Source organism: Ailuropoda melanoleuca, chromosome 10 (assembly GCF_002007445.2).
Source record: "Ailuropoda melanoleuca isolate Jingjing chromosome 10, ASM200744v2, whole genome shotgun sequence".
Classification (NCBI taxonomy): domain Eukaryota; kingdom Metazoa; phylum Chordata; class Mammalia; order Carnivora; family Ursidae; genus Ailuropoda; species Ailuropoda melanoleuca.
The window spans coordinates 76,465,118-76,479,626 of NC_048227.1; the positions used below are offsets into that span (position 1 = coordinate 76,465,118).

Consider the following 14,509-nt stretch of genomic DNA (forward strand, 5'->3'; position numbering starts at 1 on the left):
TATTTGTATTTTTTCCAGTTTTTTTCTTGTGACTGCTTTCTAGTTTTATACCATGAGGCCAGAAAAGATGCATGTGATGTCAGTCTTCTTCAGTCATGTTTTGTGGCCTAACATGTGATCTATCCTGGAGAACATTTCATTTGCACTTAAAAGAATGTGTATTCTGTTGTTTTGAGATGGAATGTTCTGTATATATTTGTTATGTCCATCTGGTCTAGTGTGTCATTCAAAGACACTATTTCCCCATTTATTTTCATCCTGGATGATGTATTTGTTGATGTAAGTAGGGTATTAAAGTCTCCTACTATTATTGTATTGCTGTCAATTTCTCCTTTTATGTCAATATCTGCTTTATGTACTTAGGTGCTGTGATGTTGGGTGCATAGATATTTACAATTGTTATATTCTTTTGCTGGTTTGATCACTTACCATTGTGCAATGCCTTTCTTTGTCTCCTGTTAGTCTTTGTTTTAAAGACTATTTTGTCTAATATAGATACTGCTGCCCTGGCTTTTTTTTTTCTTCCATTAGCACTGTGTAGCTCTTTCCATCCCTTCACTTTAAGTCTCTAAGTGTCTCTAGGTCTGAAGTGAGTGTCTTGTATATAGCAGATAGATGGGTCTTGTTTTTTTTTTTTTATCCATTCTACCACTCTATGTCTTTTAATTGGAGCATTTAGATCATTTATACTTAATGCAATTATTGTTAAGTCTGTACTTAATACCATTTTGTTAATTGCTTTCTCATTGTTTTTGTAGTTCTTCTCTGTTCCTCTCTTCTTTTGCTCTCTTTGTGATTGATGACTCTTTGTAGTGTCATGGCTGGCTTGCTTTCTTTTCTGTGTATCTGTTATATGTTTGGGGTTACTGTGAGGTTCACATATATCTAAGTGCATAGCAGTCTATATTGATCACCAATTAATTTCAAACACATTCTAAAAGAACATATTTACTCCTATTTATGCCTATGTTGTCATATTTTACATCTTTTTATTCAGTTTTCTTACATCTAATTATGGCCTTACCCATTTAAAGAAATCCATTTAACATTTCTTGTAAGGCCATTTCAGTAGTGATGAATTCCTTTATCTCTCCTTCAATTCTGAATGATAATCCTGCTGGGGAGAGTATTACTCTTTATTTTTCTTTCCACACTTTGAATATATCTTGCCACTCTCTTCTGGCCTGCAAAATTTCCTCTAAAAAATCAACAGATAGACTCATGGAGTTTCACTAGTACATAACTTTGCTTCTCTCCTGGTCCTCTTAAAAATTCTTCATCTTTAATCTTTGGCATTTTAATTATTGTTTAGAACTATCTGTGCTTCTAGAACCTGGAAGTCTATTTCCCCAAAATGTTGTCTAAAAGATCCCTTAACCTACCCTCATTTTTTAAAAATTCTTTTTTCTTTTTGCTGTTCAGCTCGGGTGCTTTCCGTTACCATCTTCCAGATTACTGAGCATTATTCTGCATCTGTTAATCTACTGCTGGTCCCTCTAATGTATTTTTCTTTTCAGTTACTCTTCAAAACTGATTTGGTCCTTTTGATATTTTCTGTCTCTTTGTTGAAGTTTTCACAGTTCTTCCACTCTTCTCTCCAGTCCAGTGAGTATCTGTACGATCATTATTTAAAACTCTTTATTAGGCATATCACTTATCTCTGTTTCATTTAGTTTTTTTTCTGAAATTTTGTCTTGTTCTTTTGTTTGGAACATATTTCTCTGTCTCCCCCATTTTGCTTGACTTTCTGTGCTTTGGAACAGCTACTTCTCCTAAATTATAAGGAGTGGTTTTATGTATGGTCATCCCCTGTACAGACTGTGTATGCTTGGTGACTCTGGCTGGCTGGCATGGGCTGGGGGTCACAGGGCACTCTGTGCTGGAGCTGAACTGAGCATGTGCTGGGTTGATCCTGAGGCTCTCTGCACAGAGGGTACTCTGACGACAGCTGAAACTGAGTGTGTACAATCCAGGGGTTCCCAGGGCTCTCCAGGCAGAGGATGTCCTGGTGGAACAGCTGGAATTGAGTCAGGCATCAGTCAGGAGATCTTGGAGTGCTCGGAGCCAGGGTTGCCCTAGCATGCCATCTGGAGCTGAGGTAGTGCAGGCCTGGAGTGTTCCAACGTGCTTTGCTCCTGTGTCACCTTGGTATGATGACTGAAGCTAGAGGGAGCACTGACCAGGGGTGTCCTAGTGTGTACCACCCTGGAGTCACCTTGGTGGGACAGCTGGTGTGAGCTAGGGGTCTGGGGCTTCCTAAGGCAATAGGCCAGCAAGGGCGCCTGGACTCTGCTGTGGTCCATGCTATCAAGGTAGATAAGGAACATAAATCATGGCTCTCACCAGTCCATCTGACCCAGAGAGTTCCAGCAGCTCCCCTGCCATTTGGCAGGGTTCTGGGGCTGAACCTTTTATGCACTAGTTGCTCTTTTTCTGTCAGAGGAATCTGCTCTCAGTCCCATCCCTCCTCATCATTGTTCATAGTGTTGGGGGCGGAGTTTCCCTTCGTTACCTTGTCTCTTGCCAATCTCTTTATCTTTTGTTGTGCTAGTCAGTCAGCCTTCGATTTTTCTTCAGGAGGAATTGCTTTATAAATAGATATAGATTCGGTGTATGGTGGAAGTGAGTTCAGGATCTTCCTACATCACCATCTTGGACGAGAACCAGCATAAGGGACTAATTAAAAGTTATGATATTCACATGGAGCACATAGTTCTGCCAAACTAGCGGTCCCATTAGCGACAGAGTGTACAGTATTTAGAATATCAGAACAATCTAGATACAGGCTAGATGCATCCTAGTTGAGAAGCACAACACAGGATTTTCTGCGCCCATTGTGTGGAGCCCAGGGTGATAGCATAGATTGAGGTAATTTGGGAGCTGCCTTAAGACAACTGGCCCATGATCATAAGCACAGAACATCCCCACAAATGGCAAAGTTCTGATAAAACCTGATGTTTTTTTCTGACCTGAATATTTAGGTGACCTACAGCATTGATGGCTGCATCAGGAATTTTCAGATGGCGGAGGCCCCTGCTGATCTTGAACAGCCAACCTCCAGCTTCCATGTTGGAACATGTTTTGCTAATGCTCAGAAAGGAACATATTTTGATGGAACAGGTTTTGCCAAAGCAGGTGAGGCACTCCCATGTTCTTTCTGTTGAATATTAACTAGGTACAAATATTAACTTCTTGCTTGTATGGGAAAATAAAAGTCCTGGATTTCTTAAGTTAGTATACTTCACTTAAACCAGAAATACAAATGTATAGAAGTAATAAAAAATGTCAAAGATTAATGTATCTGATTCTGAGGCAAACTAATAGAAAAAATAGAGTAAAAGTCTATTTGGAGAGTTTATTTCATCTCCTTCCCTAGAGATCAATAACATCAAAATAAATTTAATTCTACAAGAAGGTGCATATGTTTATACATGTAATTTATCTACTTTCTAGTTTTCACTGTCTACCTTTCTGAAGATGAGATAGCATTTTTCTTTTTTTCCTCTCTTCAGTTCCTTGTAAGGCTTCATGTCATGATCTCCAACCCAATACATACATACTGGTGCCCATTTCTCAATGATGATGATGACCGGTACTTCTCCTTGACTTTAAAGATCTGCCCCTTCTAATGAATGTTTCCAGAGCAGGTCTGGATCACTGAAAGTAAATGTATAATTTGGAGAAAAAATATGAAATAACTTCCATATAATAATGAAAAAAGACATTAACATACTTTAGGATAGACTATTCAGTCCTAGGGTTACCATAGATACTTGCATTTGTTTTTTAGAAAAGAACTAATGAGCACATAATATATAGAAGTTATCATGGGAAACAAGTGAATAGGGTGTCATTCCTTCCTTCAAAACTATACTATCAATAGGTAAGAATTGGTATGTTCAGAAATCACAAGAAGTAAAAATATTTAAAACTATGAAAGACATACAAGCAAGGTTCTGTGGATATTTAGAAGAAAATTTAATTTTGGTTGGGGAAATCTGGAATTGACATTTGAGCTAGGATTTAAAAGGTGAGATGAATACTCACATGCAAAGGTTTTCAGAGACGGAGGGGCAGGGCCCTCGAACAAAGTGTAAGTGGGAAATTTCACCTATTGCAGAGGCATAAAACAAACAATAAAAAAGTTCTAGGAGGAACTTACATGCTGGGAGGGAAGGCAACCAAGAAAATAAGCAGTAACTACAAAGTGTGTTATATGATACAATGGTGGAAGTATGGGCCATAAGAGAGTCTGGAACTTATTTTAATTGACTAATGTCTGAACTGAAATCTAAACCATTGCATTGTACAAATTTAAATTAATTCCTAAACTCTAATCCGTAATTTAAAAAAAAAAAACTTCATTTTACAGTTGGTGGATTCAAAGTGGGATTGGACCTTCTTGTAGAATTTGAATTCCGCACAACCAGAACCACTGGAGTTCTTCTGGGAATCAGCAGTCAGAAAATGGATGGAATGGGTATTGAAATGATTGATGAAAAGGTGAGTGTCAGTTTTCTAAATATTTCTGATTTCCTCATGATAGCGTTGTTCATATGTAAGAACGTCTATTGTGAAGCCTTACTGTATTCTTTGTTGGGAGAAACTAGAGTGTATCTTTTCATCCTTCTAGATTATCTCCAATGCATGTTTTCAATATACTTACTCTGTAGACCAGTGTAAACTTTAAATGTGCTAATTCTACAGCTGGCCAATTGTGTCAACAAATAATGGGCCAAATGGTTTTAGATCTCAAGATTTACTGTGTTGCTAAAAGTACACTGATAGTCTCCTCTTTATGAATACACTATATGTAAAACTATAGATTCCAATGGAAAAAAGAGGAGGGGGCCTGGATTGTCTAAAATCAGTCTTTGCCTCTTCTCACACAGTAAGCTCTTCTCAGAAGTCAAGATGGCCAGCTGACATATCAGTTTCTCAGTGTTTACTTAAAAGCATCCTGATACCATTTCAAAAAAAGTGTAGATTTATACTAAATTTAGATTAGTATAATAAAATTTATTAATTTGCTTACAATGAAAAAGCTAATTCTAAACGCCTCTCCAGTCCCTGTCTGCCTGTGAACAGCATCCTGCAATGAAACGACCTGTGTATAAACACTGAACTACAGGCAGCAGGGAAAGAGGTAGGCTAAGCAAGAAGTTACCCAAGTTTTCTATCTGGCTCTTAAGTAGGAATCATACTTCATCTCTGGTCATATTTCTGCTCATACAGTATTGTGGCCTCCCAAGAAGAAAGACCACATAGAAACCTCAAATATGCTTTCTGTTGCCTCCTCTCTCCCTCCTGTCTTCAAACCATCATCAAAGGCAATAAAGCAAAAAGATCCAGGAGGACAGAGGCAAAAAAGGAGAAACAGAAAAGCAACAGTTAATGGTTTTGACAGATTTTCAAACACGTTCACTACATCTTGTTGGAATAAGCTTCATTTCATCACCTGCTTATAACCACTGTTACTATCAATTTGCTGGGGTATCAAGTTCCAATACAATGCATGTGTATTTCTCACCAAGTCCTGCTATTACAAACTCCCCCCAATATAGTAAAATCTTAATCTTTACATCACCATTTAGTTTACAAACTTTTCACCTATTGCAGTTTGTCATCTTCTTTTTAAAACCCGTCTTTTCTTTTACCTTGTCAAATGTGTTGCCAGACTGTTTTTAACGTTTCAATATGTTTCTTTCCTTCATCAACTTCAAAAGAATTCTGTCATCTCAAATTTCAAGGACTGTGCCATGTTACTGAAAACAGATTTTTCTTATTTAGACATGAACTTCCAATCTGAGTTTTAAGAATTTAACTGGCCTCCTGGCTCAAAGTCTTTGGCACCATGACCTGAAGCCTGCCCAAGAAAGTAATTGATGTTATTTTCAATCCTGCATATAAAATGGAATCCATGAAGGAAAAAAGAATACATACAATTAAAGCATCAAAAGCTTACATTTTAAATAACCAATAATCCTCTAAAATGAATTTGTAAATCGAATGAATGAATCATTCTAAACATCTTTTAAGAAATTTTATAAGGTTCACTAAGAACTTTCACACTCTGTAAAGATCTATGGTAGGATTTATCTCTGTGCATATGAAGTTTGGTGTTTTGGTTTTTTTTTTTTTTTGTCAGCTAGTCTCAAATTACATGTCACATTTTCTGAAAGCAGAATTATTATGAGTCTCACACATCTTGCCTGTTGCTCCCAACAATGCCCAGAAGCAAAGAACATACTTTTTGTATTTTAATTTCTGTCAACATTTTTAAAAATTTTTAAAAAGCCCCAGATACATTCATTTCTCACTATTCCAGCTAATGACTCTTCTAGAAACATAACAGTTTTTGCTATGTGAACCATCATGATACCTTTCTAATGAAACCGCCTGTGACTGTTCAATTTCCTACTTTCTAGCTAATGTTTCATGTGGACAATGGCGCCGGCCGATTCACTGCAGTCTATGATGCTGGGATCCCAGGGCATTTGTGTGACGGACAGTGGCATAAAGTCACAGCCAACAAGATCAAACACCGCATTGAGCTGACAGTAGATGGGAATCAGGTGGAGGCCCAGAGCCCAAACCAAGCATCTACATCAGCTGATACAAATGACCCTGTGTTTGTTGGTGGTTTCCCAGGTGAGCCTTATCTACTCCAGCAAGAATTTCTCCCCTGTTGGTGGATTTAAAATATTTATATTTCTGTAAATATGGTCAAGAATGTGTGCTTCAGTATACTTCCTAGCTTTAGAATCTACTCCCATAAATAACACCTTACCTGAAATTTCCAGTGTGTAAAATGAGCCTATTACTTATATAAACCACATGGGACTGAACTTTACATGATAGCCCCCAAAGTTTCATTCAGGGGGAGATGGGGGCTAGAGGAAATGAATTTGGCTTATAAAAGATATGAGGCATTTAACAGCAATGAAGGCCAGAGTTGGTGTTCTTTCTGATTTTTTGAAAATTAATATACCAGAGGAATCATAAAATGTAATGGAACTTATTTCCTCAAGTTCTGGAAACCATTGGGTTAAACAAGCTAATTTCCCCCTTAGGTTATTATAGAGTTTATATTACAAAGAAACCCAAGCAATAAATCTGCATTCAAAATCCCTGTCCAGCACGTTAAGTAGAGCATGTAAACCACAGAGTTACCTAAAGTGCCCATAAACAAGAGTGCCCAACTTGATGAGAAATAACCCAACTGCCTCTTTAATAACACGCTTTCAGCATTTTGGCAAGAGAAACTGCCATTCCCATTTATGTAAAGCTTCTCTGCTTAACAAAACAAGCAAAATATATATTCAGCAGTGGTTAATGGAGGAAAAGACATAGGAGCAACGGGGACCAATTCACAGCTCCTTTTTACAACGTTGCTTCCAAGTTAGAAAAGAACCTACTTCTGCTTCAGTCAGGATAACCCTCAAAAATACTATGAAGGAGATAATGTATTTCTCCATTCACGGTCTGTGAAATGGGATCCTAGGTAGCACCTACAAGGCCTGCTGAAAAGATGGAGAGTCTCCTTAACAACAACAACAAAAAATTTGTGTGAGTTTTCAACCAACTTAACCTTTGGGGATGTATTTTTATAACGTAAAAAAGTAATAAAGTCACCATTAAAAGCCCATGTCCTAATTCAGTAAAGTGTTTGATCAATTAAATTCTTTCATTAAATTCCATAATGTATCACAGCTATAAATGTGTTCATTGCAAACCAAACTGCTATCTTAAAATGTATAATTCTACAGGTCTCCAGATTTCAGAATACATAACTATAGAAATGCTGTAAGTTTAACTGTTAGCAAAGCTAAGAACAAAATCACTAACTTTACTTAAAACAGCCTTCCAATTTAACATGAAGCTAACAGCTGACTCTAAAACATTCCCTTAAAAAAACTTTCAGGGAAGATGGCAGAGAGGACTCTGGGCCCACCTTGTCTCACAGACACAACTAGATAACACACACATCAGTGTAAATAACCCAGAAAATGAATTAAAGACAGGAAGCAAAAACTCCAGAACTAAATGCAGAGAAGAGGCCGCATTGAAGAGGGTAGGAAGGGCGCAGATGCAGTGAGGTGTAAAGGAACACAGGCCATTGGCAGAAGTGAGGGAGCCACGGGTGTGGAGAGAGGAGAGAAATAGACTATCACACTGGGGAGTCTGCATGGGGAAGACAAATCCCTGTAACACCTGGCTTTGAAAACTAGAGAGGCCAAATTTTGTCAGTCCTTACCACCACCAGCAGGACTTAAAGCCTGGGATGTCAAAAATCAGCAGACTTGACTCTGGGAGAGCCAGAAGGAGGATAAGAAACTGATTCCCCACCCATAAAGAGAGAGCACAGCAAACAGCCTGTGGAGAAAAAGCAGAGAAGCAGCAATTTTAAAAACACCTGGGGCTAGTGGAGGGAGTTTTTTACTGTCCTGGAGAGACAGAGATTGCTAGGAGACTCCTCCAGGAACAAAGTAGCCAGCAGGTGCCATTTCCCGCCCCTTTCTCCCAGCACAAACACACAGCCACCTGCAGAAACCAGTGCAGTCCCAACATTCATTACCTAATTTGCTTACACCAAGCCCCACACCCTCCAGCCTGGCTCGCTTCAGTCCTGGCACAGTGGCTTCCCTACCTCTGAAGACCAGCACAAACCTTGCCAACACTGCATTTTCCAACCTCGTGCTTTGCAGGGCCTCCATGCCAACAGCAGCGGCCAGTCACCTCCCACAGGGGCATGCGCACCTTGTTAACACTGTGCACCCTGCTCATGTGCATTTTGCAAACTGGCCTGGTCTCAGCAGCAGAGGCACATTCCCTCTGGCAGGTGACCAGCTCTACCTTGGTAAAAGTGCATACCCACCCACTCCTTTCAAGAGCAAGAGACTTAGCTGACTTTACTAACACACAGAAACAGATGCAGACAAAACAAGGAGACAGAGGAAAATGTCCCAGATGAAAGAACAGGACAAAATTACAGCAAGAAACCTACGTGAAATATAGATAATATGCTTGATAGAGAATTTAAAGTAATGATTTTTACTCACCGGACTTGAGCAAAGAGTGGAGAACATCAATGAGACCCTTAACAAAGAAAGAAAAAGAACCAGTCAGACGTGAAAAACACAATAATTGAAATTAAAAGTACCCTACATGGAATAAAGAGCAGATTAGAAGCAGCAGAAGAACACATCAGTGACCTGGAGGACAGAGTAATGGAAAGTAATCAACCTGAGCAGGTGAGGGAAAAAAATTATACATATTGAGAATAGACTTAGAGAACTCAGTGACTCCATCAAGTGTAATGACATTCACATTATAGGGATCTCAGAAGAACAGAGAAAAAAGGGGGCAGAACATTTATTTGAAGAAATAAGAGCTGAAAACTTCCCAAAGCTGGGGAAGGAAACAGAAATTCAGATCCAGGGGCGCCTGGGTGGCACGGCGGTTAAGCGTCTGCTTTCGGCTCAGGGCGTGATCCCGGCATTATGGGATCGAGCCCCACATCAGTCTCTTCCACTATGAGCCTGCTTCTTCCTCTCCCACTCCCCCTGCTTGTGTTCCCTCTCTCGCTGGCTGTCTCTATCTCTGTCGCATAAATAAAAATAAAATCTTTAAAAAAAAAAAAAAGAAAGAAATTCAGATCCAGGAGGCACAAAGATCCCCAACAAAATCAACCCAAGGAGTCCACATCAAAACACATAGTGATAAAAAGAGAAATTTAAAAGAAGCATGAGAAAAGAAAATAGTTACATACAAGGGAAATCCCATAAAGCTATCAGCAGATTTTTCAGCAGGAACTTTGCAAGCCAGGAGGTAGGAATAATATATTCAAAATGCTAAAAGGAAAGAAATCTTTATCTAAGAATATTCTATCCAGTAAGGCTGTTATTCAGAATAGGAGAAAGAAAGAATTTCCCAAATAAAAGTTAAAGGAGTTCATGATCACAAAACCAGCCCTCCAAGAAATGTTAAATGGGACTTTTTGAGTGGAAAGGAAAGACCATGAGTAAGAAAAGTAGGAAGCACAAAGCAGTAAAAATAAGTATATCTGTAAAAATCACTTAAGGGACTCACAAAATAAAAGGATGTAAAGTATGACACCATATACCTAAAATGTGGGGAGGAAAGGAGTTAAAAATGAGTTTAAACTTAAGTGACCGTCAATTTAATATAGACTGCCATATGCAGAAGATGTTATATACAAACCTATGGTAACCAGACCAAAAACCAGTAATAGATACGCAAAATATAAAAAGATAGGAATCCAAGTATATTACTAAAGAAAACCAACTGAGAAGAGAGCAAGGGAAAAAATGAACAGAGAAGATCTGCAAAAACAATCACAAAACAAATAACAAAAGAGCAATAAATACATACCTATCAATAATTACTTTGAACGTAAATGGACTAAATGTTCCAATCAAAAGACATCAGGTGACAGGATGGATAAAAAAACAAGACCCATCTCTATGTTGCCTACAAGAAACTCACCTGAGACCTAAAGTCACCTGCAGATCAAACATGAGGGGATGGAGAAATATTTATCATGCAAATGGATGTGAAAAGAAAGCCAGGGTAGCAATACTTTTATCAGACAAAATAAACTTTAAAACAAAGACTACAACAAGAGAAAAGAAGGATACTATATGATACTAAAGGAACAATCCAACAAGAAGATATAACAATGGTAAATATTTATGCACCTAAATACTTTAAAAAGTTAATAACAAATGAAAGGAACTAATTGATAATAATGCAATAACAGTGGGGGACTCTAACACTCCACTTACATCAATGGACAGGTCATCTAAGTAGAAAATCAACAAAGAAAGAGTGGCTTTGAATGACATAACAGACCAGATGGATTTAACAGATATATTCAGAACATTCCATCCCAGAACAGCAAGATACACATTCTTTTCAAGTGTACATGGAACATTCTCAAGAATAGATCACATTTTAGGCCACAAAGCAAGTATCAACAAATTTAAAAAGATCCCAGTCATACCATGCATCTTTTCTGACCAAAATGCACTGAAACTAGAAATCAGAAGAAAAAGTCTGGAAAGACCACAAATACATGGAGGTTTAATAACATGCTACTAAACAATGAATGGGTCAACTAAGAAATCAAAAAATACATGGAGACAAATGAAAATGAAAACACAATGGTCCAGAATATTTGGGAGGCAGCAGAGGTGGTCCTAAGAAGGAAGTATATAGCAATACAGGCCTATCTCAAGAATCAAGAAAAATCTTAAACAAAATAACCTTCCACCTAAAGGAACTAGAAAAAGAATAAACCTAAAACCAGAAGAAAAGAAGTGATAAAAAAAAAAAAAAAGATCAATGAAACCAGGAGCTGGTTCTTTGAAAAGATCAACAAAATTGATAAACCTCTAATAAGATTAAAAAAAAAAAAGACTCAAAATCAGAAATGAAAGGAGAAATAACAACTTAAAATCCTTGGTATCTCTGTGGTGTAAGAGGATATTATGAAAAACTGTATGCCAACAAATTGGACAACCTAGAGGAAATGGATAAATTCTTAGAAACATATAACCTCCCAAAACTGAGTCAGGAAGAAATAGAAAATTTGAACAGACCGATTACTGGAATGAAATCAAATCAGTAATCAAAAAGCTCCCAAAAAACAAAAGTCCATGACCAGATGGCTTCACAGGTGAATTCTACCAAACATTTAAAGAAGTGTTAATGCCTGTTCTCTTCAAACTATTCCAAAACATAGAAGAGGAAGGAAAACTTCCAGATTCATTCTATGAGGCCAGGATTACCAAAACCAGAGTAAGACTCTATCAAAAAAGAGAACTACAGGCCAATATCTCTGATGATAATAGATGCAGAAATCCTCAACAAAATACTAGGAAACTGAATCCAACAATACATTTAAAAAATCACCACAAGTAGGGCTTATTCCTGGGATGCAAGGTTGATTTAATAACCACAAATCAATTAGTATAGTACATCACATCAACAAGAGAAAGGATAAAAAACATAGAATCATTTCAATAGGTGCAGAAAAGGCATTTGATAGATGACAACATCCATTCATGATAAAAGCCTCAACGAAGTAGATTTAGAGGGAACATGCCTCAACACAATAAAAGCCATATATGAAAAACCCACAGCTAACATCATACTCAATGGTGAAAAACTGAGAGCTTTCCACCTAGATCAAAAACAAGAATGTCCATTCTCACCACTTTTATTCAACATAGGACTAGAAGTCCTAGCCATAGCAATCAGGTAAGATAAAAGGAATGAAAGCAATCCAAATTGGTAAGGAAGAAGTAAAAATTTCACTATTTGCAGATGACCTGATACCTATATATAGAAAACCCTGAACTCCACCAAAAAACTACTTCAGCTAATAAGGAATTCAGTAAGGTCACAATACAAAATCAATGTACAGAAATCTTTTACATTTCTATACACTAATAATGGAGTGGCCAAAAGACAAAGAGGAAAACAACCCCATTTACAATTGCACAAAAAATAAAATACCTAAGAATAAATTTAACCAAAGAGGTGAAAGAACCTATGCTCTGAAAACTATAAAACATGAATGAAAGACATTGAAAATGACACAAACAAATGTGAAGACATTCCGTGCTCATGGATTAGAAGAACAAATATTGTTAAAATGTCCACACTACCCAAAGCAGTCTTCAGATTTAATGCAATCCCTATCAAAATGCCAACTGCATTTTTCACAGAACTCAAACAAACAATCCTAAAATTTACATGAAATTACAAAAGATTCCAAATAGCCAAAGCAATCTTGAAAAAGAAACAAAAAGCTGGAGGTATCACAGTTTCAGATTTCAAGTTATATTACATAGCTGTAGTAATCAAAACAATATGCTACTGGCACAAAAATAGACCCACTGATCAATGGATCAGAATAGAAAGCCTAGAAACAAACCTACCTTTTTATGGCCAATTAATATTTAACAAAGGAAGCCAAAATATGAGTGGGATAAAGACAGTCTCTTCAACAAATGGTGTTGGAAAAACTGGGCAGCCACATGCAAAAGAATGAAACTGGATCACTTTCTTACACCATACCCACACACACACACAGCCTCAAAATCAATTAAGGACCTAAATGTAAGACCTGAAACCATAAAATCCTAAAAGACAGCACAAGCAGTAATTTCTCTGACATCAGTCATAACAACATTTTTCTAGATGTATCTCCTAAGGCAAGGGAAACAACAGCAAAAATAAACTATTGGCACTACACCAAAATAAAAAGCTCTGCACAGCAAAGGAAACAACCAACAAAACTAAAAGACAACCTACTGAGTGGGAAAAGACATTTACAAATGGCATATCTAATAAGGGGTTAGTATCTAAAATATATAGAGAACTGATAGAACTCAACACCCAAAAAACAAATAATCCAATAAAAAATGGGCTGAAGACTTGAATATACATTTCTTCAAAGAAGACATGGCCAACAGACACATGAAAAGATGCTCAGTATCATTCATCACTGGGGAACTGAAAATCAAAACCACAATGAAATATTATCTCACACTCTCAGAATGGCTAAAATCCAAAAACACAAGTGTTGACAAAGATGTGGAGTTTAGAACCTTCATGCACTTTTGGTGGGAATGCAAACTGGTGTAGCTGCTGTTCTTCAAAAAATTAAAAATAGAATGACCCTACCATCCAATAATCACACTACTGGGTATATACCCACAGGATATGAAAACACTAATTTGAAGGAATATTTGCACCCTTATGTTTATTGCAGCATTATTTACAGTAGCCAAATTTTGGAAGCAGCCCAAGTATCCATCAGTAGATGATTAAGAAGATGTGTGTGTGTGTGTGTGTATATATGTGTGTGTGTGTATATATATGTGTGTGTGTGTGTATGCATGTATATACACACAATGGAATATTACTCAGCCATTAAAAAAGAATGAAATCCTGCCATTTGTGGCAACATGGCTAGATCTAGATAGTGTTATGCTAAACGAAATAAGCCAGAGAAAGACCACCATATGATTTCACTCATATGTGGAATTTAAGAAACAAAACAAATGCACAAAGGGGGGAAAAGAGACAAATCAAAAAACAAAAATGCAGATTCTTAACTATAGAGAACAAATGATTATCAGAGAGGCGGTGGGTGGGGGGATGGGTAACCAGATGAACAGGATTAAGAGTATACTTACCTTGGGGCGCCTGGGTGGCACAGCGGTTAAGCGTCTGCCTTCGGCTCAGGGCGTGATCCCGGCGTTATGGGATTGAGCCCCACGTCAGGCTCCTCTGCTGTGAGCCTGCTTCTTCCTCTCCCACTCCCCTGCTTGTGTTCCCTCTCTCGCTGGCTGTCTCTATCTCTGTCAAATAAATAAATAAAATCTTTAAAAAAAAAAAAAGTATACTTACCTTGATGAGCACTGAGTTATATATGGGATTCTTTGAATCACTAAGTTGTACACCTGAAAATAAC

The 14,509-nt window shown here is 37.6% G+C and overlaps 1 protein-coding gene across 5 annotated transcripts in view; it reads left to right on the forward strand.

Moving 5' to 3' along the window:
- Positions 1-14,509, forward strand: part of LAMA2 (laminin subunit alpha 2) — a 610,905-nt gene that overhangs the window by 596,011 nt on the left and 385 nt on the right. For all 5 annotated transcript variants that reach the window (XM_034669120.1, XM_034669119.1, XM_034669121.1 and 2 more), the window contains 3 exons: positions 2,982-3,135; positions 4,373-4,503; positions 6,429-6,651. In XM_034669120.1, coding sequence (XP_034525011.1) covers positions 2,982-3,135; positions 4,373-4,503; positions 6,429-6,651 — 508 coding nt within the window. The remainder of the gene's footprint in view (positions 1-2,981; positions 3,136-4,372; positions 4,504-6,428; positions 6,652-14,509) is intronic.